The sequence below is a fragment of the Sorex fumeus genome, unplaced genomic scaffold (assembly GCF_029834395.1).
Source record: "Sorex fumeus unplaced genomic scaffold, SorFum_2.1 ptg000003l, whole genome shotgun sequence".
Classification (NCBI taxonomy): Eukaryota; Metazoa; Chordata; class Mammalia; order Eulipotyphla; family Soricidae; genus Sorex; species Sorex fumeus.
In genome coordinates, this window is record NW_026606060.1 from 60,589,059 (window position 1) to 60,615,011 (window position 25,953).

Genomic DNA, 25,953 nt, shown 5'->3' on the forward strand with positions numbered 1-25,953 from the left:
TCGGGTCACACATAGGGAACGAGAGTTTGCCTTCATGGTGTTCTCAAGCCCCCAGTGAGAGATCGAGGTGGGGCTGGCAGACATTCTTAGTTTTTCTAGCAGTACAAAAAGAATTTCCAGGGGACTGGGGAAATCGCACAGCGGGTAGGGCGTTTGCCTTGCTCGCAGCCGACCCGGGTTCAATTCCCAGCATCCCATATGGTCCCCTGAGCACTGCCAGAAGTAACTCCTGAGTGCAGAGCCAGGAGTAATCCCTGTGCATCGCCGGGTGTGACCCAAAAAGAAAGAAAGGAAAAAAAAAAAAAGAATTTCCAGTATGTGCATGTTTCAATAGCCAAAAAAAAAGGAAAGAAAGAAAACAAGGTCGATACTCTCCCTCCTGGCCAGAACGGCTCTACTTGGAACCCATCACACACTTCTCCAGTTCCTGCCTTTCTCATTCACGCTTGTTTGGGTTTTCTTTGGGGGCCACCACGGCAGTGCTCAGGCTTACTCTTGGCTCTGCGCTTCGGGACCCACCCCGGCAGGCTCGGGGAACCATATGTGGTGCTGGTAGTCGAACCTCAGTCCCCCACATGCAAAGTAGTGACCCTCCTCACTATCCTGTATCTCTGGCCCTGTCATTAACCTGTAATAGAAGGGTCCCCCCTGCAGTGCAGGCTTGACCTTTGGGGATTGGGGGGGTTCGGGGATGGGGAGAGAATGAGATGTCAGGTTCAGCCCCCTCCTGACGGTGCCCTGGGGTCCGTGACGGTCTCTCCTTCTGCTCCACAGAGAACTGCCTGCAGCGGACCCCGCGGGCCTCCGTGGAGAGCGCACAGCACAACCCGCCCACCATCGAACTCTTGCACCGGTCCCGCTCGCCCGTCACCAACCACCGGCCCTCGCCCGACCCTGAGCCGCGGCCCCTGCGCTCACCCCTCGACGGCATGATCCGCCGCCTCTCCCCGCCCGAGAGGGCCCCGGGCGCCGCGAGGCTTCACCAGGAGAACAACCACCAGGAGTCCTACCCGCTGTCCGTGTCTCCCATGGAGAACAACCACTGCCCGCCGTCCTCGGAGCCCCACCCGAAGCCGTCCTCCAGCCCCCGGCAGGAGAGCACCCGCGTCATCCAGCTGATGCCCAGTCCCATCATGCACCCCCTGATCCTCAACCCCCGGCACTCGGTGGATTTTAAGCAGTCCCGCCTGTCCGAGGACGGGCTGCACCGGGAGGGGAAGGCCATCAACCTGTCCCACCGGGAGGACCTGGCCTATATGAACCACATCATGGTCTCCGTCTCGCCGCCCGAGGAGCACGCCATGCCCATCGGGAGGATAGCAGGTGAGCACCCCACTCCTGCTCCCGGGCTGCAGGGGCTGGGCTGGGCGGGGCACAGCAGCTCCGCTTCACACTTTTCCCAATTAGCTGCCCTGGGAGGCTCTGCCGGGCGGAGGCGAACTCCCTAATGGGCTAGTTAATGAGCTACTGGGATGGAGTTACTTAATGAGCCTCGGCAGTGTTAAGAAACAAATGTCCTCGGTCCAGCTTGCAAGGAGAGGGCCCCGGCAGAATCCGGGCTAAGCGAAAACATTTAAAAGAAAAAGGTTTATGAGCATGTTAATAGCCCCGGCCAGAAGTTTCCAGCAGCTAATTAATGACCAGACAGCAGCAGCAGCAGAAGCAGAAGAACCTTTGTCTCTGCAGACTGGGGTCTGTAATTCCAGGCTTGGGCCCCCAGCAGCTCTGACCTTGGCTGGGGGGTTAAAGGGAGAGAGAGAACGTAGGAGGAGGAGGTGATGCCCACTGAGAAAGTCACTCCCAACTCCTTTTTCTTTTCTGATGACAAGCCCAGTTGGCATAGCCCGGAAGAGAAATGGTGGGACCCAGGAGAGAAGCGTCCACATGTGCGGCTGCGCACCTTCCTGCAGTTTGCACCCAGAGACTCAGGGCTCGAGGCACTAACCCCTAGGCCAGGTTGGCTCTGCCTCACGCGTCTCGCCGTTCAGGGCACATTTATCAAGCACCCACAGTGCACGAGAAACCACACAGTGCCTTGCACGCACAGAGCCCTTCCTTGTGGGGGGTGGGGGGACTGTCCTCGGGAGATTGATGTGGGAAACACTGAGACGCAAGGCAGACTTCCTGTGTTACTTCCGTAAAGCTCAGGGCAACAACACGGCAGTGACATTTGATTGGGGCTTTGTGGGGCCCCCGGCCCAGAGCTGAAGAGGGTGATACTTGGTGGGGAGTGCGGGGTGGATAGGGTTAGACCTGTTCAGGTACAGGTGAGAAATACTCTTTTCTGTACAAGCTGCTCCCCCAGCACAGAGTCTAGCAGACCCCAGCAATGGAGCAGTGCTCAGCCGGGCTGACCACCCAGAGCCCATAGAACCTGACCTCCCTCTGTCTGGACGTGTGATCCCTTTTCTGCTCACATCATCTGTTCCTAAATTCTTTTTTTTTTTTTTTTAATTTTAATGAATCACTGTGAGATACAATTACAGACTGTCAAACTTGCATGATTACGTTTCGGTGATGCAAAGTACCCAACCCTCCACCAGTGCCCATTCTCCATCACCAGTGTTCCCAGTGTCCCTCCCCCACCCCCCATGCCTCCATGGCAGGCACATTCCCTCTTGATCTCTCTCTGTCCTTCTTGGTGTTATGGTTTGCAATACAGATACTAAGCAAGCCATCATGTTTGGTCCATCGTCTACTTTCAGCACGCATCTCCCATCCCGAGCAAGCCCTCCAACCGTCATTTACTTAGTGGTCCTTTCTCTTCTATCCCAGGTTCCTTTTCCCCCAGCACAATGAGATCGGCAATACTCTCCCCAAAGCATTACACAGATTCAACGCGATCCCTCTAAGGATGCCCATGACAATTCCATATGGAACAACAAGCGCCCATGAATAGTGAAAGCAATTCTGGGGGGGGGGGGGGGTGGGCAAAGATGGCTGTTCTTAAATTCTTCTCTGGCTACAAGTGCCTCTCCTAGGTTGCCTTGATTCTGTTACTAGAATCTGCATCAGGAATGTTGAGTGTAGACACTCCAGTGACAAGGAAATGGGACGTCGGTGGTTCAAGTACTCTGGGGAAAAACAGACAAACAAAAAAAAGAGAGATGATCTGAGTCTGGGATTTGGTTCAACAGGATCCCCTGGGGAGCAAGGACTGGGTGGGGCATGAGTTGAGGGAGATGGACAGGAAGCTGGTTGCTGAATGGGTGGGAAGTGCCCAGAGTTCTTTACACCCTTTATAGATTGCTAAGCATTTTAATACTCAACAATCATTACAATCAAAGAAAGTGAGAAAGCAGAGATGAGGGATAAAGAAGCAAAGAGCTTCAAACCCAAGGGCTCAGGCCGGCCACGTGAGGTCCCAGATGGTGGCAGAATCTGGGGTGGGTACCTTGCAAAGAATAGAAATGGCCTGTCACGTGCTTTCCCGGAAAGACCCTTCTTGTCTCTGCGTTTCCCTTCTTGTCTCATTTCCGGCAAGGGTTGGCGGTGAATGGGGCATGTTGCAAATTCTTTCTGGTGGTGTGTACTCGGAGGGTCATTCTCCAAGAATGACCGCCAAGGTGGCTTATTACTATTCCGCGCCTTTAATGTGGAGTGGCCATTTAGGAATGACAGCGGAAACGGAGCTCCAGAGAGTCTCCGGCGAATGGGCCTTGGGTCGCAGGGTCAGGGGGTCCTGTTGGCTGCTGGCCCCACTTTGAAATGTGTCTCTCCACCTTTCCCTTCCTGCGGGAGGTCTTCTTGGGGACCTGAGATAAGCCTGTAGGTCAAGGATGTAAGTTATTAGACTAATATCATGGCTTTTCCCTTATTTATTTAACAGAGTTTTGTTGTCATTGTTGGGGGAGGTCGTTTGTGTAGGGGGCCACAGGTGGTAATGCTCAAGGGTTAGGATCACAAGTGCTTAGGGATCACTCCTGGCCCCTATGGGATCTGGGAATTGAACCCGGGTCAACCTCATACAAGGCAGGCACCTTGCCGCTCTGCTGTCCCTCCAGTCCTGTGTTTAACAGATTCTATACATCTTAATTCTAGCGTATTAGTCTTTCTTCAGTGCTGCTGCTGTTTTTGTAATTGTGTTCCTTAGCCTCAAGTCTTTGTACGATGCGTTCTGTAAGAAACCCCACAAATGCTGTTCTACCAAGGTGCCCCCCAGGCCCCTCCAAAGCGCACATCGAAGGGGAGTCTTTGCTTTTTCTGCATTGCTCTAAGGAGTCCGAATTTCATGTGAAATAAAATAACTCCGTCCTGGGAGGGCTGTGGGAGAAATTTTTGAATTAATTGCTTCCAGATGAGAGCGCCCCCTAAAATTCTTCACTATTTAAAACTTAAGGCTATATTCATAAATGTCTTAAAAGGGGGCTGGAGCAATAGTACAGAAGGTAGGGAGTTTGCCTTGCATGTGGCAGACCCAGGTTTGATTCCCAGCATCCATATGGTCCTCTGAGCACCACCAGGAATAATTCCTGAGTGCAAAGCCAGGACTATCCCCTGTGCATCACCGGATGTGAGGGTGTGACACAAAATGCAAAAAAAAAAAAAAAAGTGTCTAAAAAATCTTCAGGTCGATATTTCAGCTCATACCACCCAGCCCAGAGTTCCCGACTGAGCAGAGGGGTTTGTTTTTCTCGCTTTGGGGAGTCTGGCTCCAGCCCCAGGTCCTGCATTCCCCGACTCCTTACTCACCTCTGCGTGCCCCTGAGCTCCCCAGGTCTGAGCCCGCTCCTCCCATTTCTTGCAGACTAAATTCACAGAGCAGTTTCCAGGCTCCAGGGAACGAAAATGCAGTGTGCAGGCAGGGGCCGGGCATTGAACTCGGGGCCCCATGGAGGCTGGGCGGCAGGTTTGAGCTCTCTCTCTCTCTAGCCCTCCTTAATGCCCTCACTGGTGGTCCCAGAGTGTGGGGCTGTCTCTCTCCCAGGCACCACCACCCCCACCCTGGGGTTGGATTCCTGGCAAGCACTTGAATCCCCCGAGACAAGTTCCAGGCCCCACCTTCAGCTTTTCCGTGGCTTGGCTTGTTGTTGGGGGAACCACATCCAGTGGTGCTTGGCGGAACCCAGCAATGCCAGGGGTCAAGCTCTGCCTCCTGCAGGCCAAGTGCACTCGGCCTCTGAGCTTGCTCTCCAGTGCAGTGTGGAAGTAAATGTAATAGAGATGGACAGGAAGCCGCAAGGGCTTAAGTGTGTGTCCCCCACAGGTGGGATCTGCGTGACTTCTGCTTGGGGACCCTGTGTTGAAGGGCCCCCACTGGGGTCTGGAGAGGAGGAAGATGCCGTGGTTCTGAGAGGAGCCACCAGCTGGTATCGTGTCTTCTGAGGGCCTTGCCGAGAGCAGGCCGAAGGTGGCTGTGTGGCAGAGCTGGCTTTGCAGCGGGCATTGATGGGCACTTCAACCAGGACGAAGGAAGGTGGGAGGCAAGTGGGTGAACCCCGGAAGAGCAGACGCTGCAGAGTAGGAACACGGGATTGTCTCATCTGGGGTAGAAACAAGAGTCCAGCCCTGGCCAGAACCAGTACAAACCCACTACATTGCATCACTTTTTTTTTTTTATTCCACCTTTACTTTCCAGTCATTCTGAAATGGAAAGGCCCTCGTACCATGAGGAAAACACAAGGCAAAGATTTTGACTGTTGATTTTGGGATTTTCTACACCGTGAAATGACTAAAATGGTCGAGAAATTTCTGTAGGTCATTGGCAGTTTTTAGTACAAACTGCAGATATATGGTGCATAGGAAAGATAGCTTCCTTTTTTGTTTGGGGGGTCACTCTTGGCAGTGCTCTAGGCTTACTCCTGGCTCTGTGCTCAGGGCTGACTCCTGCCTCTGTGCTTAGAGCTTGCTCCTGCCTCTGTGCTCAGGGATTGCTCCTGGCTCTGTGTTCAGGGGACCAGGTCAGTCATGAGCAGGGTCAGCACCTTAATCACTGTACCATCTCCCCAGCCTCCTTTGTAAAGGGGGCACTTACTTGTCAAAGAACTATTTTGGAGTTTCACCAGTTGAAACAATGGGGGCCTTAGGGCTGGAGTGATAGATAGCACAGAGGGTAGGGAGTTTGCCTTGCACGCGGCCGACCTGGGTTCGATTCCCAGCATCCCTTATGGTCCCCTGAGCACCATCAGGAGTAATTCCTGAGTGCAAAGCCAGGAGTAACCCCTGAGCATCGCCAAATGTGACCCAAAAAAGCAAAAAAAAAAAAAAGAATGAGGCCTTATAGGGAGAACTGAACCTGGGTCAGCACAGGACCAGGGTTTATTTCACACTGGCTGGCAGTGGGGATGAGCAGGTGACAGCCAGCAAGCCTTGTCCCCCTGTGCTGACTTGCCTGGGACAAGCTGGAGCAGAGGGGACAGATGTCAGCCTTCCCAGACTCACTCAGCCCTCAGGTTGTCAGTCCTGGTTCTTGCCACTGTTTTTCAAAGCTTAAAGAGAATGTGGCCATGAGTGGGGGGGGGGGGGGGGGGGGGGTCGGGGGGATGGCGCCTGTGCTAGGGAATTCCAGGCGACCCCTGAACAGCATGAGACTGGGGCACCCCACAGAAACATCAATGAGCCCTTTGTCTTGGTGGCAAGGAGCCCAAGTTCAGGACTGCCCCCCGCACCCCCCCACCTCTGTGCCCAAATCTGATGGTGTTATTGTCTCCTGCCACCTCCTCTGCATCCACGGGCGACACATCCATCACCGTGAACATGGCCCCTCCGGAGAAAAACAGTCCACAGTGGACTCATGCAGTTCAAAGGGGGTGGGGGCTCCAGGCCGGCCCTGTACTGCAGCCAGTTAGCTGGGTGTCCTTCCAAGGCTAGAAGGGTCTCCAGATGGAGAAAGGGAGATTCAGACATGCCCGGAGTCTGCACCTGCTTCTTGCCGGTGGTCTTTCAGACACAGGCCCAAAGTCCAGTCCAGAACAGAGGCTGGAGACTGGTACCCAAAGGGCTACAGTCCAGGATAGAGCCGAGCCTTGCACCCTTGCACTGCACAGCTGACTGGGGCAATAAGCCAACAACGCCGTTACTTACAAACCGACCCTGTTGGGACATTTGCTGCCAGTCAGTTGGGGTCAGTAGGCTGCGGGGGTAGCACAGGTGGTGACTCCTGGCTCTCCAGGACTGACCTGATGGCCAGGCAGGCCTCGGCCATGTGGCGGGAGTGACAGAAGGTGATGAAGGAGGAAGGATGGTGTGGGCAGAGCCTTGTTTGCAGACGGGATGGGGATAGTTCCAGTAAGAGCCTTCGCCCCCATCACATACTTCCAAATGAAGCAAACTCTTCCTTTGCAGTCCTGTTCCGTGACAGGCCCTTAATCGTTCACCAGGTGAGTCCCCAGGCCAGTGGTATGTGTTTGGCTGTGTCCCTCCTGCTTTAGGCCATCAAACCGAGCTCCCACTGGTGACTGACCACCGTGAAATCCTAGAAGGAAAATTGGAAATTGTGTTGGCTTTCTTTTATAGGTCTTCAATTCCATGCAAACCTGAGTTAAAGCCTGAGTTCTCTAAGATTTGCTCTCTGCTTATTCCTTTCTGGCCCTTAATCGAAAAATCTGGAGGAAGATTCAGTGGTGAACTAGTACATAATTTATTCGCAGAAGTGGGGACTTTTTTAAAAGTCTGTTTATGTACCTGAAGCAAATAGTTTAGCGGTTGGGATATTTGCCTTGCATGCAGCCAGCCCAGGTTCAATCCCCGGCATCTCATAGGGTCCCATGAGCCCCACCAGGAATAATTCCTGAGTGCGGAACCAGGAGTAACTCCTGAGCATACCCAGAAAGACCAGAAAATAAATTATTAAAATCCTGTTTAGAGTTGCTTGTCCCAAGGCCAGGATCCACCCAAATGGAGAATTGTTGATGATTTACCCCTGGTTTATAGAACTCTGTGTTTCAGAGTATAATTTTACTTCTCAGTGTCGATAGAGATCCACAAATACCACAAAAGTTCTAGTACCATTCACCACAATCAAATTCATGCCCTAGACCCTTTCTCCCCACCTGCTGCCCCTGCCCTTCTGGACATTAGCAGGGTGTTTTCTGGGTCTGAATTTTTTTGGTATGGGGCAACACCCAGCAGTGCTCCAACCTTCCCCCTGCTCTGCACCCAGATATCAGTCTTTTTTTTTCTTTTCAGCTCACAACTGGCAATGCACAGGGGTTACTCCTGGCTCTGCACTGAGGAATTACTCCTGGCGGTGCTCGGGGGACCATTTGGGATGATGGGAATAGAACCCGGGTCAGCCACTCACAAGGCAAACGTCCTACCTGCTATACTATGGCTCCAGCCCCACTAGCCACCTTTTAACATGCCCCTCCTCCCTCTCACCTGCCACACTGGTCACTCTCTCTCCCCCTCTCCGCCACCTCCTCCCCCCCACCCCCCCTTGCTGGCTTTGTTTCACAGAAAAGTAAAATCAAAGTATCTTAGTCCTTCACTTTGTGATTACGGCACCAAACACTTCCCGGTCCCATCCAAGTCACCACGGATAACCGAGTTGCAGTTTCATAGTGAAATTATATTTCTTTGTGTAGCTGGATTTCCCTCAGGCTCACCGTATTCTTCAGAGAGAAGTATCTTTTCAAATCTTTTACCATTTTCCATGGAGTGTTGTGCTGAGTTTTGCGAGTGTGTGTGGTTACCATGAGGTTTGCATGTAACGAAAGTATAATGTGAAAGTAATTTAACGTTGAATCCTCACACTTCGTGTTTATTTTCTTTTCATTTTATATACTCCTTAAATGATGACTGTCAATTTAAATAAATACTGTCCCTTTTGGGTTTTGTTGTTGTTGGGGTTTTTCGATTTTGTTTTTGCTTTTTGGACCACACCCTATGGTGTCAGGGGTTACTCCTGGCTCTACACTCGGGAATTATGCCTAGTGGTACTCAGGGATGCTGGGGATCAAGCCTGGGTTGGCTGTGTGCAAAGCAACACAAAAAAGTGACTGTGCTGTCACTCCAATCTTATCCCTTTTGTTTTATAACATTAACATGAAGGGTAAAAGGATTGAGTCCCTGTCTTTGCTGTGTCTTTGCTCTGACCAGTAAAATCATTCTCTTTCCTTTGTTTCCTTCTTACTATTTCATTATTTAAATACTGTAGCACTGTCCTCCCGTTGTTCATCAATTTGCTCCAGCTGGCACTAGTAATTTCTCCATAGTCAGACTTGTTGTTACTGTTTTTGGCATATCGAATATGCCACGGGGAGCTTGCCAGGCTCTGCCGTGCAGGTGGGATCCTCTCCGTAGCTTGCCGGGCTCTCCGAGAGGGACAGAGGAATCGAACCCGGGTCGGCCGTGTGCAAGGCAAACGTCCTACCCGCTGAGCTATCCTTATTTTTCCCCTTGTGAGGCTGATTTAGCGAAGGTGCATCCCTTTAGTCTTTGTCTAAAAGGCTCTTTACTGCTCCTTCCATTCTGAGTGGCCACCTGGCCAGGTAGGATACTCTTGGTCAAAAATTTCTCCCTTCAGCACTTTAAGTATACTAGACTCTCCCTGGGCACCTGCCAGTATAGCCTTAAAGGCCCCCGTGTGTAACAGATGGGTTTCTCTCGCTGCTTTCAAGTTTCTCTTTCTAGCTTGAACTTTTGACATTTTGTCCCGATGGGGTCTGTTTGGCTGATCTATGGTGGTGGTTATGGTGCCGTGAGCAAACCCTGCTTCCGTGCACGGAGGGCCACTAGCCACATCCCTGCTGAAAGGACTCTGCTTCCTGACCTGCTTCCCACTTCTCTCTACGGAGGGGAAGTTCGGGCATTATTTCTTCCAGTGGGTTTTCAGCCCCTTTCTGTCTTTCTTGGGTTTCGTGCCCCCCCATGAATGAAGCGATTGCTCCGATACGGCCCTCAGTGTCCCTAAAGTCTGCCTGATTTCCACCTCTCTGCTGCTCCGCTTGGCCGGTTTCCATCGCCCGGATTTCCAGCTTCTCTGTTCTTCGTCTTCGTCGAGTGGAGCAGGGGCCCTGGCATTCCTCAGCCCACTTCGTACTATCTTCCCTTCCCTTCCCCGACTCCCCTGCGGTACGCACTGTGCATTCTCCGTCTCTTGGGTGATATTCTCAAGGTTCTCATTCTTTTCCCAAACTCGGTGAGCCACTGAAGGACTTATTTTTTGAATTCTTTTTTTTTGGGGGGGGGGTTGGGGGGAGGGGTGGGTTCACACCCAGCGATGCTCAGTGGTTACTCCGGGCTCTGCACTCAGGAATTACTCCTGGCAGTATATGGGATGTGGGGGGTTGAAGCTGGGTTAGCCGCATGCAAGGCAAATGCCCTGCCCCATGTACTATCGCTCCAGCCCTGAATTCCTCATCCAGCCGAGTGCTCATCTCGGTTTCTGTAAGGGCTTCGTCTGAGATTCTTCCCCTGCCCTTTCACACGGAGTTGTATATGTTTCCGTCACATTTGCCTGCTCTGGGGTTGAAGGCATGGCTGTGGGTGGGGCGCAGGGACCAGACTGCCCGTCCCTGCCTTGGACCTTGGTTGTCTCGTCTTTGTGATCATCAGAGCGGTGGGCTTTTCCTCGATGGCTTCCAGCTGTTGGGGATGCGGGGACTAGCTGATTGTTTCAGATCTGTGTGGCCCAGAAATTTACTCCCAGCCCTCGCCCTCTGCCCCCCCACCCCGCCCCGCCACCACCACCACCTCCAGAACCTGGTGCCCAAGGGATACCCGCCGTGTTGAGTTGCCTGTGCCCACACCAGGGTGACTGCAATGTTCAGATCAACAAACAATTCCCCTGCCTATGGGGCATTTTCCAAGTAGCTGCTTCCTGCTGTGAACATATGTGCACTGGCCCTTTAAGAGCAGACAACACCTCCCCCCCTAACTCTTTGTTTTACAAATCTACAGGTGTTTGGAAGTCATCTCTGGGGTCCCTAGGTGAGGGTTCCCCATGTGTGACACAGACTAAGCGATTTTCAGAGAGACAACTGTGGTTTTTCCTCCTGAAGGGGGTCACCATCAGTTTGGGGGGATGGTCCCCACCCCTCCTGCACTTTCTGATGGGAGCTGCAGGGGACCGCAGCTGCCAGCTCAAACCCAGACCTTTTGTGTTTTGCTCCTGGCTTGCTAGTCTTTTATTACTGACCTTGAACCGAATTCACTAGGTTCAGTAATACGCGTAAAAAAATGAAGCAGGACCATTTGGCTGCTGCCTGCTGGTATTTAAGCTCACAGAACGCCCGTCTGCAGACCTGCACTCAGGATTCCATTTAGACCGTCAAAACACGATCGAATGGAGCCTTTCTGAAATTTGAATGAGCTTCTGTCCTCATCGACCATGCTCTGTGTCAATAGCTTGATTGACTTGCCCACTCAGGTTTGTTTAGGTGGAGGAGTACATCTGGCAGTGATTAGGAGTGACTCCTGGCTCTGCACTCAGGAATCACTCGTAGTGGTGCTCGGGAGACCCTATGGGATGCTGGAGATGGAGCCCAGGTTGGCTGCATGCAAGGCAAGCACCGGGTTTTGTTTTGTTTTTGTTTTTGTTTTTGTTTGGTTCTTAGTATATTTTTTTTTTAATTTTTATTAGTGAGACACCATGAGGTACAGTTGTAGACTTAGAAACTTTTGTGCTTGGGTTCCAATTATACAATGATCAAATACCTATCCCTCCACCAGTGCCCATTTCCCACCACCACGAATCCCAGTATCCCTCCCACCCCCCATCCCCCTCAATCCCACCCTGGCCTCTGTGGCAGGGCATTCCCTTTTGTTCTCTCTCTCTTATTGGGTGTTGTGGTTTGCAAAAGAGGCAATGGGTGACACTCATGTTTGGTCTATAGTCTACTTTCAGCATGCTTCTCCCATCCTGGGAGAATCCTCCCAACACCCTTTATTTGGTGCTCCCTTCTCTACCTGAGTTCCCTTTTCCCCAACATGTGTGGCTGCCCTCCAAGCCATGGATTAAAATTCCTAGCACCAGTTTTTTAAAGAAATGTTGTCTTGCATGGGTCTTGTCTTTGTGGGGTTTTGCCTTTTTTTTTTTCCCCCGCATTAGAAACTGTTGGTTATGTGTGACTTGCCTATCTTTTTACAATCCGCTCAATGAGTTTGTACAATGAGTCTCCAGTCAGAGACAGACGTGGGAGTGAAAATATTTCTCCTGAACCACAGGAAGGGGGGTTTACGGTGCCATTTAGTTGCGGGTACCCAGGGCTCTGGGCCCAGCAGGAAAGACAGCAAACACTTTTTCTGCAATTGGAAAATGACACCTTCACTCCGCCAGCCCCACGTATAAGCTTCCTCTCGAGAGACAAGGCAAATCATGGGCATTTGTTTAAAATATCCACGTGCCTTGGCAGGAGAAAGCCCTTTGTTTTCAAAGAAATCCACTTAAAATTAATGACTGCCTTGTGTTATAAAATGTTCTTCACATGCACCTTCAAGGGCCTTGAAACAGGAGGAACTCTGGTAGATAATTTGATTGATTTCATAGTATGAAGTACTTACACTGATTTCCAGAAAACTTGTTTCTGGGCAGCTGTCAGTTTTGTTTTGGTTTGGGTTTGTGATGGTTTTGTGTTTTGCTTTGTATTGGGGTTTTTGTTGGTTGGTTGGTTGGTCGGTTGGTTTGGTTTGGGGCTACACCAAAAACCAAACAACACTCAGGGGACCCTTTGGGATGTCCAGATCAAACCCAGATTGGCTGAGCATGAAGCAGGCACCCTACCCACTGTACTGTCTCTCTGACCCCATATCTGTCAGTTTTGACAAAGCTGATGGATGGCATTGGAGTTGCTGCCTTCTGTTTATTATAAATGGTAAAATCAGAAATAGTGCATATATTTTGAACTGGGGATAAAAAAACCTCTTCTGGGGGCCGGAGAGATAGCACTGCGGGTAGGGCATTTGCCTTGCACGCGGCCGACCCGGGTTCGATTCCCAGCATCCCATATGGTCTGCTGAGCACCACCAGGAGTTAAGTCCTGAGTGCAGAGCCAGAAGTAACCCCTGTGCATCGCCGGGTGTGACACAAAAAGCAAAAAAAAAAAAATCACCTGGCGTAATTTTTCACTAAAGAAACAAACTAATAGTGTTTTAAACACCACTTCGGCTCTGAGTTTGAAAAGCCTGCTTCATGCCCCAGAATCCCTATCGCTACCCATGTCAGTGACCACGTAATTCAAGATACCGGGAATGTCCACGTATTTTCATTAAGCCAACACTGGCTTTGCAGGATTAAATGTCATTTTAAATGATCAGTTGGCAGCTTGTTTGGGGTTGTTTCCCTGTTTGTGAACGAGGAAAGTTTTTAAAATACAAATGTTCTTAAAACTTATCAGTAAAGGCAGTTCCCTGGCCAGCCCTTCACATATCATCAAAGAACAGGTGATTTTTTTTTTCCTAGATCTTGTTGAGTGTGTGGTTCACACAAAGGTCTCTGTTTGATGTCTCGGAAAACCCACACATTCCAGCCAGGGCTGGCTCAGCTCCTCACGGGGAAAAACGGCATGTTCCGCAGTTCAGTGCTTTATGAGAAATAGAAGGTGCCGAGGCAGAAAAGGAGAAGCACTTTCCCTATGTGAAACGGTACTGTAGTGCCTGAAAGTCTAGAAACAGACGCGGATGAGAGAGAAAGAGGCTGTGGCAAGTGTTGGTTCCAGAAAGCCTTGGGCAGAAATCCCTGATCAACAAATACCAGTATATTTGCCCTTTTTTTTTTTTTTTTTTTTTTCTTTTTAGGGTTGGAGCGATAGCACAGTGTGTAGGGCGTTTCCCTTGCACGCAGCCAACCTGGCCAACCCAGGTTCAATTCCTCCGTCCTCTCGGAGAGCCTGGCAAGCTACCGAGAGTATCTCGCTTGCATGGCAAAGCCTGGCAAGATCCCTGTGACGTATTTGATATGCCAAACACAGTAACAAGTGTCTCAATGAAGCCGTTACTGGGCCTGCTTGAGCAAATCAATGAACAACGGGTGGACAGTGATAATGGGTCACACCCAGCGATGCTCAGGGGTTGCTCCTGGCTCCTAGCTCTGCACTCAGGAATTATTACTGGCAATGCTCAGGGATATAGGATGCTGGGAATCGAACCCCGGTCAGCTGCGTGCAAGACAAACGCCCTACCCACTCTGCTGTCTCTCCAGCCCCCTTGCCCAGTTTCATGTGGTCACTTTTTTTATTTTAACGATGCCAGGGATGGAACTCAGGACTTCACACTTGTAAAGCGTGTGCTCTGGTACACCCCCAGACCGCACATGGGCAAAAGTTCTTTCTAAGAAACTCCACGAGACAGCCACACATTTTGTTACAGTCATCTTGAGTGGCAACATACGTGACTATAGATCCTCACATATCCACTCTGGACAAGTCCGGAGGTGTCTTCAAGCCTGTGTGGGGTATCAGTGTCCCCCTTCGGCAGGGGGCACCACAGTCCCCTTTGCCCCTCCTCGCCTACTTGCGTTTTATGTGCTACTGTTTGGTTTTGCCGGATCTTTTCCAGTTAGACAAGATTATAGGAAATCTCCATGTTGCTGCCAGTTGACAAGTAGACCAAACCCTGGCCCAATCAGTCCTAGCTCAGTTTTCTATTTTTCTCTCTGTAGTAAAAAGGAAACAAAATGAAGGTTGCAGGACAAGAAGGTAGCAAAAAAAAAGGGTTAAGACGTTTTGCTTAGGGGCTAGAGTGATAGCACAGTGGGTAGGGCGTTTGCCTCACATGCAGCCGACCTGGGTTCGACGCCCAGTATCCCATATGGTCCCCCGAGCACTGCCAGGAGTAATTCCTGAGTGCATGAGCCAGGAGTAACCCCTGTGCCTCGCCAGGTGCGACCCAAAAAGAAAAGAAAAAAAAGACATTTTGCTTAGAGGAGACAGAATAATAGTAGAGCAGGTAGGGCGTTTGCCTTGCATGTGGCTGACCCAGGTTTGATCCCCAGCATCCCACATGGTCCTCTGAGCATCACCCAATGCTGAGCACAGCCCACCAAAAAAGAGAAATTTTGCTTAGAAACTCTCCATCCTATTCATCTTCTCACAAATGCCTTGAGCGAGGGCCAGGCTCTGCTGGCAGCAGTTTGGGGGCGCTGATTCTCAGGTGAGTTTTGATGTTCCAGCTCATTGCTCTCTGACACCCACCCCCTCTCCTCAGCCCACCCTGCGGCAGTGTAAAGAATCGGGGAAAGGGGTGCTGCAGTAGAAGAGACACCTAGGCCAGTGTCTGCTGTTACTCCAGGATAGAGCTGGGTTTGTGGGGCCGTGGGTTCAGTCCCCAACACTAGTCACCTGCACCCACAGAAAAGATGATCCCTGTCCTTGTGTGTAAAACATATCCAAGGGACCGAAGTGATAGTACAGTGGGGAGGGCGTTTGCCTTGCATGCGGCCGACCCAGGTTCGATTCCTGGCATCCCATATGGTGCCCTGAGCACCACCAGGGGTAATTCCTGAGTGCAGAACCAGGAGTAACCCCTGAGCATCACCTAGTATGACCCAAAAAGGGCGGGGGGGGCATTGGAAGGGTTTCAAACACAAACAGCCATGGGAAATGACTGACGGACGAAGGATCCTACAGGTTCATGGTCACTTCAAGGTGAAGATGAAGCCCTGGGCAGTCAGTATCCTGGAGACACCTCAGTTCCTGCCAGCTCCTTTGGCTATGGGGCGAGAAGGCCAAATTTCATGTGTGGACAGGAAAGTGAGTTAAATTTTGCTTTGGTGGGTTCCAACCCTCCAAACCAGCTTCTCTGAGGTTCCATATCAGGAAATGTGGCTGAGCCCAGCTGGAGGCTGGGGTTACCCCCACACACCCCAACATGTTCCTCTCAAGCTGGGCACCCAAATGAATCATACACACATACACACACATACACACACACACACACACACACACACACACACACACACACACCAAGCCTCACTCTCAGCCCGCCTGTGGAGAGAGTGCCAGCACTGTCCCCAGTGTCACGGGGTCACACGCCCGCCGTCCCAGCCAGCTTGCTGCTCTTTCCCTGGCTTTTGCCTCCCACGACGTTCTTCTGTAACCCTGCCAGAGTCGTGAGGACCCCTATACCTCGGGTCCACTGAGATCTGCCTCCGTTTCCCCCCCGTGTATGTTCCCTGGGGAAGGACGCATGTCCTCTTTGGGTCATGAATATGTCAGCTCTGAGACACCACAGCCTGAAGGGACACTCCCCTCCCGGGTGTGCCAGCCTCACCCCCTCCAAGACAGGCCTCTTCGTGTTCAAATCCAGGTTCCTCAGGCATCGTGTGAGTTCAGGGCATGTGTGTAAAGGGAGGGTTGGAAACCGCATGTGAGTTGCTCGGCACATTCGGGGCATGCATCCATCCCTCATCTGTGACCATCACCATGGTGTCTAGCAGAACTCCTGGCCCTGTAGCACCCCTGAGGACAGCCCGGCATATATATATATATATATATATATATATATATATATATATGTATATATATATATACACATATATATTTTTTTTTTATATAGCACTGTCCTCCCATTGTTCGTCGATTTGCTCGAGAGGGCACCAGTAACGCCTCCACTGTGAGACTTCTTGTTACTGTTTTTGGCATATCTAATATGTCATGGGGAGCTTGCCAGGCTCTGCCATGTGGGAGGGATACTCTTGGTAGCTTGCCAGGCTCTCCAAGAGGGACAGAGGAATTGCGTGCAAGGCAAACACCCTACCCGCTGTGCTATCGCTCATATATATATACATATATACATTTTTTTTTTCAAAAAGTAGTTTATTATAGTTGTTGCAGATAGTATTCAAACACCAACCCCACCACCGAGCACCTTCCCACCACAATTTGAGAGAAGTATGTGAAGGTTGTATTTCATTCTGGAGTCATTTAAGCCCATGGATAAGAGTATGCAAGCGAGTATGTTAAAACCAAACAAATGCTACTTTTGGTACATCAGTGGGCTAGAGTAGAAGAGGTCACGTGACTGCAAATGCAGCCATGTGCTCCAGGAAATGCTGTGTCACTCTCTTCCAAGAGCTTTCGTTTAAGGTCTCTGGATCTTGGCCGTTGAGATGACATGGCGCCGGGGGCAGTTTGTGGGTGTGACTGCCAAGCTACTGGAAAACTGGGGAGCTGGGGGGAGGAGGCCCAGTCCCAATCCAAGCGGGCTTGGAGATCTCAGTCACGGGTCCCGCATACCTGGGTTTTTCTGCCAGTTTCCACTTGCATGAGGTCATTAGAGCATGTGGAGGGTGGCGTTGAGCATGGCAGCAGTTGGGTTCTGGAGGTTTCCAGCTACCAGGGCTCTGCTTAGGGTGGGGAGGAAAACTCAACCCCCCCCCCCCCCCCGAGGTGCTCCCGTGAAGACAGCCTGGCACAGGGGCAGGAGATTCTGCAACAGCCCAGCATTTTCCAAACCGAGAATCAAGTGTCTGTAAACCAGGCTTGGCTGGAGGGCCGGCCACCCAGCCGCCATGCTGTTGGCATCCAGGAAGCATTCGAACAAGGAACACAGGCAAAGGCGTCTTCCCTGGGCATCTGTGACACACAGCCCAGAGGGCAGGCGTGCCGTGCAGGAGGCTCTCGTGAATCCCAACAGCGTGGCCGTCTGTGTGCTTTAAACCATGTTCGAGTGTGAGCCACTGGTGGTACACACCCAAGGGCCAGCCTGAGCTCCTGGCTCCGTCCTGCGTGACTCCACAGTCCAAAATCAGGTTGAGAGCTCAGACAGGGGATTACGGGAAGGTCTGTGTCCTGTAAGATAATCCTGCTAGCCTGTTTCCCACTGTAGCTCTCGCCGAGGCTTGGACTTTGCCGCTTTTATCAGGTCGCCCTGGGCTCCCCTTGAGCCGTCGCACAGGGGGGGCACCCAAGTTGTCCTCTCTGTTCCTACCATCCCACTCGCTTTGGAGTGTTGGGGGCTCTGCCCTGGCCCCTGTCGACCTGCATGTAATCCCCTTGCTGCTAGTGCTCTGGCCAGTCTCACTGAGATGGGAAGGGGCTCCCTAGCTCTCCTCCTGAGCAGGAGGACGGGGGTCATGGCCCAGATGCTCATCAGCCCTCCCCTCCCCCGCGCCCCCACTGTCCCGCTCTCAGACCACCACCACCCCCCCGTGTCCTGTCTTCTCCCTTTGATACAGGAAGTTGGACAGTGTGTCCAGAGTCAACTAAAGCAATTCCTTGATTTTTTTTTTCTGCTCTTCCTGGTACCTCCACAAGACACATTTCCAACCGTGTTTTCTTCCCTTTTCCTCCCTAGACTGCAGGCTGCTTTGGGATTACGTCTATCAGTTGCTGTCTGACAGCCGGTACGAAAACTTCATCCGATGGGAGGACAAAGAATCCAAAATATTCCGGATAGTGGATCCCAATGGACTGGCGCGACTGTGGGGAAACCATAAGGTAAAAGGACTACAGATGTCTGCTCCGTGGACGAGGCTCGGACACCGAGTTTTTGTCCCTGGACGGGAGGGTTATGGAAGGTCATCTGCTTCCTCCATCTGCCGGTAACTGTTGAGTTGATTCCAGACAGTTACAGAGGGAAGAAATGCCGCTGCTACTCCCGGGGCCGGTTAACATGGCATGTTTGGCCTGAGGGGACTGTTGTCAGTGACCCTTGGGCCAGCCTTGCCCTGCCTGCTGGTCCCAGGGACGTGCGTCTCCCATTCTGCTCCCTTCCAAAGGCCTCCACTCACTCACCAAAGCCCATTTCTCTGTGGCAGGTGAGGACAGCTGATATTTAAACGCCCCCCTTAAAAGCAAGAGCACATGAAGTCCATGGCCCCATGGTTTCCCACACTGACAAGTGGGCATGTAAAAGTGGATAAGACATGGGTAGATGTAAAAAGTGGATAAAAAGACGCCCTCTCTGGCCGTGGCTGCTGACTCATGAATAGATAAAGAAAATCTGGCCTTGGCGCTGAAGTAATAGCACAGCGGGTAGGGTTCAATTCCCAGCATCCCATATGGTTGCCTAAGCACCGCCAAGTGTGATTCCTGAGTGCAAATCCAGGAGTAACCCCTGAGCATCACTGGATGTGACCCAAAAAGCAAAAAAGAAAGAAAGAAAATCTGGCCTTGGAATCCAGTGACATATTATTCAGCCTTTTTTTTTAAAAAGGGAAGGGAGGAGAAAGTCGGCAGTAGGACACAGTGTACATAAACCAGCATGGAGGGGGTCTATGTTAAGTAGACCAGTCCCAGAAAGGCAGATAGGGCTGATTCCACTTCTTGGAACATCTGTAAAATGGGCAGATTCAGAAGGAGGAGTTACTAATCCGTGCATGTGAAGTTCTGTTAGTTAGCAAGGTGAGTTCTGCAAGTAACATCCCTATTCAGTGCTCTTAGCCACAGGAATCTAAATGAACCCGTGTTCTACTTAAAGAGGAACTGGGTCCCTGGCGATCCAGGCTTTCGCACAGGCAGAGATGCTGGGCACTGGGCTGGCCACAGCCCTGTCCTGGTGGCCCTCGCAATGGCTGTGACCAGATAGCGCTGGGCCCCACTGATGCCGTGGGAGTCACCAAAAACTGCCCCTGCTGTTCCCAGTGCTCACACCTGCCCTGCCGTGTGGAGTCTTGAGGAGTTTAGACCCCAGAACACCCCCTTCCTTAACTGACACCCTCGGGGCCAGAGGGAGGGTGCTGTGGGTAAGGCACTTGCTTGTCTTCCACCCGTCAACTGGGGCTCAGTCCCCAGCACCACCCAGGATCACTGCCAGGAGTGATCCCTGAGCACAGAACCAGGAGCAAGCCCTGAGCACTGTTGGATGTGCCCCCCCCCAAAAAAAAAAATAAAAGAACCCTAGAAACATGGTTGAAAAACGTTAACGCAGTCCCTGGCCATGAGAAGGCGAAGGGTGACTAGCAGTGGGGCAGGGTCTGTTCTACTCCTGGGGTCCAGCACAAGCAGAAATGGAGATGTGCCGGGGCGGAGGGGGGGGGTGGCTAGGAGGAGGCTTGTGACAGGGACACAGTCCCTGGGAGGATCCTGGCAGCTGACAGCCCAGAGGGTGGACCTGGGGCACAGCTGATTGGCGGGAGTGGGAGGGATCACCTGTCCTGTCCGACTGGGAAGGGCTTTACTTGGAAGAGTTTGAAGAGCGTTCTGTGCCCTTGCTGCAATGCATTTCATTGTGTCTTTGTGCTTTATTTCCCCTCTCTCTCTTCCTCTCTCTTCCTCTCTGTCTCTCTTCTTCCTTTGAACAAACAGAACAGAACAAACATGACCTATGAGAAAATGTCCAGAGCCCTGCGCCACTACTACAAACTAAACATTATCAGGAAGGAGCCAGGACAAAGGCTTCTGTTCAGGTAGACTTCCTCGCTGCCCCGCTCCTAGGGAAGGGGAAGGGGGGTGGGGATGCTTTCTTACAGCCAGAGGGAGGGGGGAGGTGGTTGCCATCTTTTCCCCGCTGGGCTGATTGTCCGAGCCATTATCACTGCTGGTCAGATGGCAGGTGCTGGGCTGAATGGGGGAAGCCGCATTTACGCCTTCTCTTTAGTGCAGCTGGAATTAAATCAGTGCCTGGCGTTGGACTTACCTTTCACAGAATGCAAGGATCAGTTTTATCTGTTGTTCATAGTCAGTGTTGACTGAGGGAGCATCGGGGGTAATCCTGTTGGCAGTCCAGCAGGGAACGAAATTCCAGTCTCGTCAACTGCTTTCTGGGGCTGCATTGGCCAAGATGATGACCCCTTAGTGAACCATGAAATCGATTTAATGAGCCCATCACAAGGCTTTCTCGGGGAAGGGGGACAGAATTGAATGGGACAAGAGAGAGCGGAAAGTGTCAGACTGCAGCACGTGGAAATAAGTGTGTGGATTCAGGGGGGGAAACGTACTTCACGGCTGTGTTTGTGTGATGAGTCTTGATGTAGGTTGCGTTTGTTACCACGCGTTGGAATCAAGGAACTTTGGTGGCTGCTGTAGGAAGCACTCTGCAGTTCCTTGCAGCTAATTCCTCTAGCTGTTTCAGTTAATGGTTTCCAACCACTGTTCCAGTTGATGGTCTGTAGGTGTGGAAAAGGGTGAAAAGCGCTGGCTTAATCTACCTCATAGACTATGACCCCAGGAACTGTTCAGAACAGGAGGAAGATAGAAACCGATGGAGAAGGGAACTAAATGGACCTGTTAGGAAAGGGAGATGGTGGATGTTGACTCGGGTGTTTGTTGACTGGGCAGATGCTGAGAGGAGATGGTGCAGAAAGGCGTTACAGATGGGATTTGGGTAGAATTTTCTTGGAAAAGACATTGTGTCTGATGGAAAGAACGGTGAAGCTGAGTCTCCACACTGGGAAGGTGTGCCATCTTGGTTGTGGGAAGGAGGGGAAAAAAAACAGTGAAAATCTTTAGATGAAACCAAAGAGACTGTTGAGAAAAAATGCAGAGACTGTTCCAAAAGATGACATGGGGTAGGGGTGGGGGGTGGAGAGATAGCGCAGCCATTAGGGCATTTTTCCCTGCCCAAAGCTGACGGGGCTACAATCCCCAGCATCCCATATTGTCCCCCTAGCCCACCAGGAATGATTCCCGAGCTCAGAGCCCAGAGTAAGCCCTGAGTAGAGCCGGATGTGCCTCCCACCCCTCAGAGAAGAGGGTGGCATAGAAGATCGAGCTTCATCTTCTCTCACAGACACAAATTGTTGTACAGCACAGCAACATTCATTCCCGGGAGGGGCAGATCACGCGTGCATATGCCTGCACGGTCAGCTGCACCCTCGAGGTCAGTGGTGCACTCCGTGATGTCCATGCATCAAGGAAATCTTGTGATCTGTTTCCTCAGAGCAGGACCTGGTCCGTAAGGGATGCTGCATGATGGTGAGCATGCGTGGTTCCCTCCAGAGCAGAATTGAAAACGAGCTGATGTTCCCTCCACTGCAGAGGGGAGAAGTGACACCATCTCATTGGGACCGCCCCCCACAGCCAGGGGGAGCATCACAAATACAATGCTTTTGCCTGAGAAAATTTCCATGCAGACAGTAGAAAATGTTCCAGGAGAGATAGCGTAGCCATCAGGGCATAGGGTGTGGGTCAGCGCCACTTGTCAGCCCCTTCTCTGACCCACTGGGCTCACACCACCTTTGCTGTACCCCTCTGGTGTGCTAGCCCCGGAGGACACGCCCATAGCCCCACCTCTTCCTGTTCCGGGAGCCACTCACGGGCCCCCGCTGCAGCCTTGCCACGCCCCCAGGTCCCGCCCTCCACAGCCCCGGAGCACCTCGCCTGGTGCTCTCTGCTCTAGCACCTCACCCTAAAGGCCACCGGAAGGCATCTGGGCTCCCATGCACCTGGACAGAGAAGCAATTTGCCTCACTTGTGGAGGCATCCAAGAACGGTCCCAGAGATATCTGACTACTAGGATATTCGCAGAGATTTGAGACAGCCAAGAAGGAGAGCAGACTTAAGGGTCAATAATACAGGTTCATCTCCTACACAAGACCAGTCCATTACGATGGGGAGAGCTGTTTTATTCAATATAGAAACAGAGCCAAGCAAAGAAAGAGGCAAAGGAATTTTTTTTTTCAAATGAAAGGAGGAAATAAAACCCTAGGAACAAAAATCAAAAGGAAATGAAGATAAACACCCAATGAAGATAACAGAGTAATGACTAACCAAACTTGGAAGAAAAGTGAACAGAAACAGCAACATCAACAACGAGAGAGAAAAGTGTAAGAAAGTGCCAAGCAGAAACTGCAGAACTGACTGAAAAGTCCAGTACAGGGAGTGAATGGAAGGCCAGAAAGGTGAGGAAGGAATTGGTGACTGGAAGGTAAGGCAGTGAAAATCACCCTGCCAGAACACCAGAAAGAAAAGGAATTCTTAAAAAAGAAGAAAACTAAGGAACTGGAGAGATAATATAACTGGTAGGGTTATATTATCTGCCTTGCGTACAGCTTCCATCTCCGGCATCCTATAGAGTCCCCCAAACCCGATCAGGAGTGATTCCGGAGATCAGAGACACAAGTAATCCCTAAGTATTGCCAGGTATAGCCCAAAACTTTTTAGAAGAAGAAAACTTAGCAGCCTTTGGAACAACATCAGTGGAATGACGTTTGTATGGTGATGTATAAGGGTTCCAAAGAAGAAAAAAAAAAAAGGTTGGATAGTTAGCTCAAAAGGACAAATGCAAGCTTTTCAAGATGGGAGCCTAGAGCAATGCCAGGAGTGATCCCTGGGCACAGTAGCCCATCAGGGGTAGCTCCAACCACCACCAAGTGTGCCCTTCCTCAAAACAAAGAGAGAAAGAAAGCAACAGAAGCTTAGTGGAAGAAATAATGACTGAAACCTCCTTATCTCAGGAAAGATACTCAGTCTGGATTCAAGAGTTCCAAATAAGAGAAACCCAAAGAAACCCACACCAAGACTTAACTATGATTAAAATGCCAGAAGCACAAGGTAAAGGGAAAAATAAGGAGGCCCCTTCCACTCCCCCAGGACTGTTGGCATATTATTCTGCAGACCTGAAAGGAATAACTTGATGCAAAATGCAGAAAGGAAAAAGCTTCCAACCAAGAATATGCCACCCAGCAAGGTATGTCCCGAAAGAAGGAAAGACCAAAAGACAAAAGCTGAGGCAGTTTATTGCCACAGCTTGGCAGTACAAGCTGCACTAATGAGACTTCTTTAGGCTGAATATCATTGGCACTAATGAGTAGCAAGACAATCAACATGGAAACAGTTGAGGCAACATGCATGAAAGGAAAAATTGCTCCATAAAGGAAACTTTATAGAAAAGGCAGTGGATTAAGCATTTTAAAAGCTCATATAAAGTTCAAGGCAAAAGCAGTAAACATGACTATAGCTGTAATTACTTAAGAGATACATAAACAAAAGACATAGGGTAAGGGGCCAGAGCAGTTAGGGTGCTTGCCTTGCACATGGCCAACCATTCAATCCCTAGCATCCCATCCCTGAGCACTGCCAGGAGTAATTCCTGAGTGCACAGCCTGGAGTAACCTCTCAGCATTTCCTGGCTTGCTCACCCCCCAAAAATAGATGCAGGTTCTTAGAATGTGTTTGAACTTGCTATCCACTTAATTTGTTACATAGGGCTGGAGAGGTAGTACAGCAGGTAAGGGCCTTGCTTGCATGCAGCTGACTTGGGTTCTCTCCCTGAGCACCACCAGGAATGGTCCCTGAACACAGAGCCAGGAATAAACTTTTAGCACTGCTGGGTGTAGCCCCCAAACAAACAAAAATGATTTATAGCAATTGTCCTCCCATTGTTCATCTGCTCGATGCGGACCCAGTAACGTCCCCATTGTGAGACTTCTTGTTACTGTGTTTGGCATATTGAATACTCTCTCAATAAAATATAAATGCTAATATAAAATGTTGGGCTGGAGCGATAGCACAGCAGGTAGGGTGTTTACCTTGCATGAGGCTGACCCGGGTTTGATTCCTTCGTCCCTCTCGGAGAACCCAGCAAGCTACCGAGAGTATCTCGCCCGCATGGCAGAGCCTGGCAAGCTCCCCGTGGCATATTCCATATGCCAAACACAGTAACAACAAAGTCTCACAATGGAGACTTTACTGGTTTCTGCTCCAGCAAATCCATTAACAACGGGATGACAGTGCTACAGTGCTACAGTATAAAATGTTACATTGTAAAAAACACTCGCTTCTTAAACTGTGGGTCACAACTAGCTGAATCTGGGGGCTGTGAAAGATGTGGCCACAGAGAGAGGTCTCCAGATGTGCCACACCTACAGGCAGTTCCCAGTCATCCAAGTAATCAGTTCCAGTGTTTCTGAGAGTGCTTGCGCAGGTGGAGAATAGGGGTCACAACTAGAAAAAAGAAGCCCCCACATTTTCAGAGTATTATATGTGAGCCCTGTAGTAACTAGAGTTATCTATTATAGTAGTAATAATAGTAGTAATCTATTATAGATACAAAAAATGGTATCAAGAAGGGAAAGCATAGCAATATAAAAAGTTATTAAACTACCAGGGAAGAACAGGAGGGAAAAAGTCGTAGAGAACAATAAATAAATGGTACTAAGTGTGTGCACATCCTTAAGAGCTAAGTTTTTTAATTCAGAGACTCAGTTCTTAAATTCAGAGACATGGAGTTGGATTCAGTGGCAGAATGGATTAAAAAAATAAATGCCAGGGGCTGGAGCGATAGCACAGCGGGTAGGGCGTTTGCCTTGCACGCGGCCGACCCGGGTTCGATTCTCAGCATCCCATATGGAACCCTGAGCACTACCAGGGTTAATTCCTGAGTGCAGAACCAGGAGTAACCCCTGTGCATTGCTGGGTGTGACCCAAAAAAACAAAAATAAATAAATAAATGTCATCTCTATGTGCCTACAAGAGACTCACCTCTGAATGAGAAGAGATGGGAAAAGATGCTTCCTACAGCCGAAAACCAAAAGAAATCAGGGAGAGCTACACTTCCATCCGAAGAAATGTAAGCGCAGCAGGAGAAATAGTTGCCAAGGGTGGATGTTACATAATGCGTAGGTAATCAATCCAACAAGAGCTAGAACACAAATGTTGACAAATAAAAGGAAAAGCTAAAAGCAATTCTATAATATTAGGAGGCTTTCATATCCTGCTTACATCAATGAACAGATTATCTCGATAAAAAAAAATCAATAGGGAAACGGTGACTTTAAGCAACATATTAAGCCAGATGCTTAATGGATACTCACAAACATCCCATGCAAAAGCAACAGAATTCACATGTATCTCATAGACACAGGACATTCTTCAGGGTCTATTGTGTATTACGCCACAAAAGTGCTCTCAACACGTTTAAGACGGTTTAAATTACATTATGCACATTTTCCAACTACAGTAATACAAAACTACAGTGATACAATACAACTACTACAGAAAAGTGGAGGTTTTTCTTTTAAAAATGTGGTAGGAAATCACGAATACCTTGAAAGTGATATTTGTAATAACACAGACCTACCTCAAGAAACTGGAAAAATCTAAACTTACACTTAAAGGAATTATGAAAAGAAAAGCCAGAGTTTGAAGGAGGAAGAGAATAAATAAATGAAACATTTAAATATAGTAGAAAAGA

The 25,953-nt window shown here is 50.2% G+C and overlaps 1 protein-coding gene across 3 annotated transcripts in view; it reads left to right on the plus strand.

Annotated features, from left to right (window-relative positions):
* ETV6 (ETS variant transcription factor 6) overlaps window positions 1–25,953 on the plus strand; it is a 235,060-nt gene that overhangs the window by 204,960 nt on the left and 4,147 nt on the right. For all 3 annotated transcript variants that reach the window (XM_056118419.1, XM_056118434.1, XM_056118427.1), the window contains 3 exons: window positions 775–1,323; window positions 18,175–18,317; window positions 20,127–20,227. In XM_056118419.1, coding sequence (XP_055974394.1) covers window positions 775–1,323; window positions 18,175–18,317; window positions 20,127–20,227 — 793 coding nt within the window. The remainder of the gene's footprint in view (window positions 1–774; window positions 1,324–18,174; window positions 18,318–20,126; window positions 20,228–25,953) is intronic.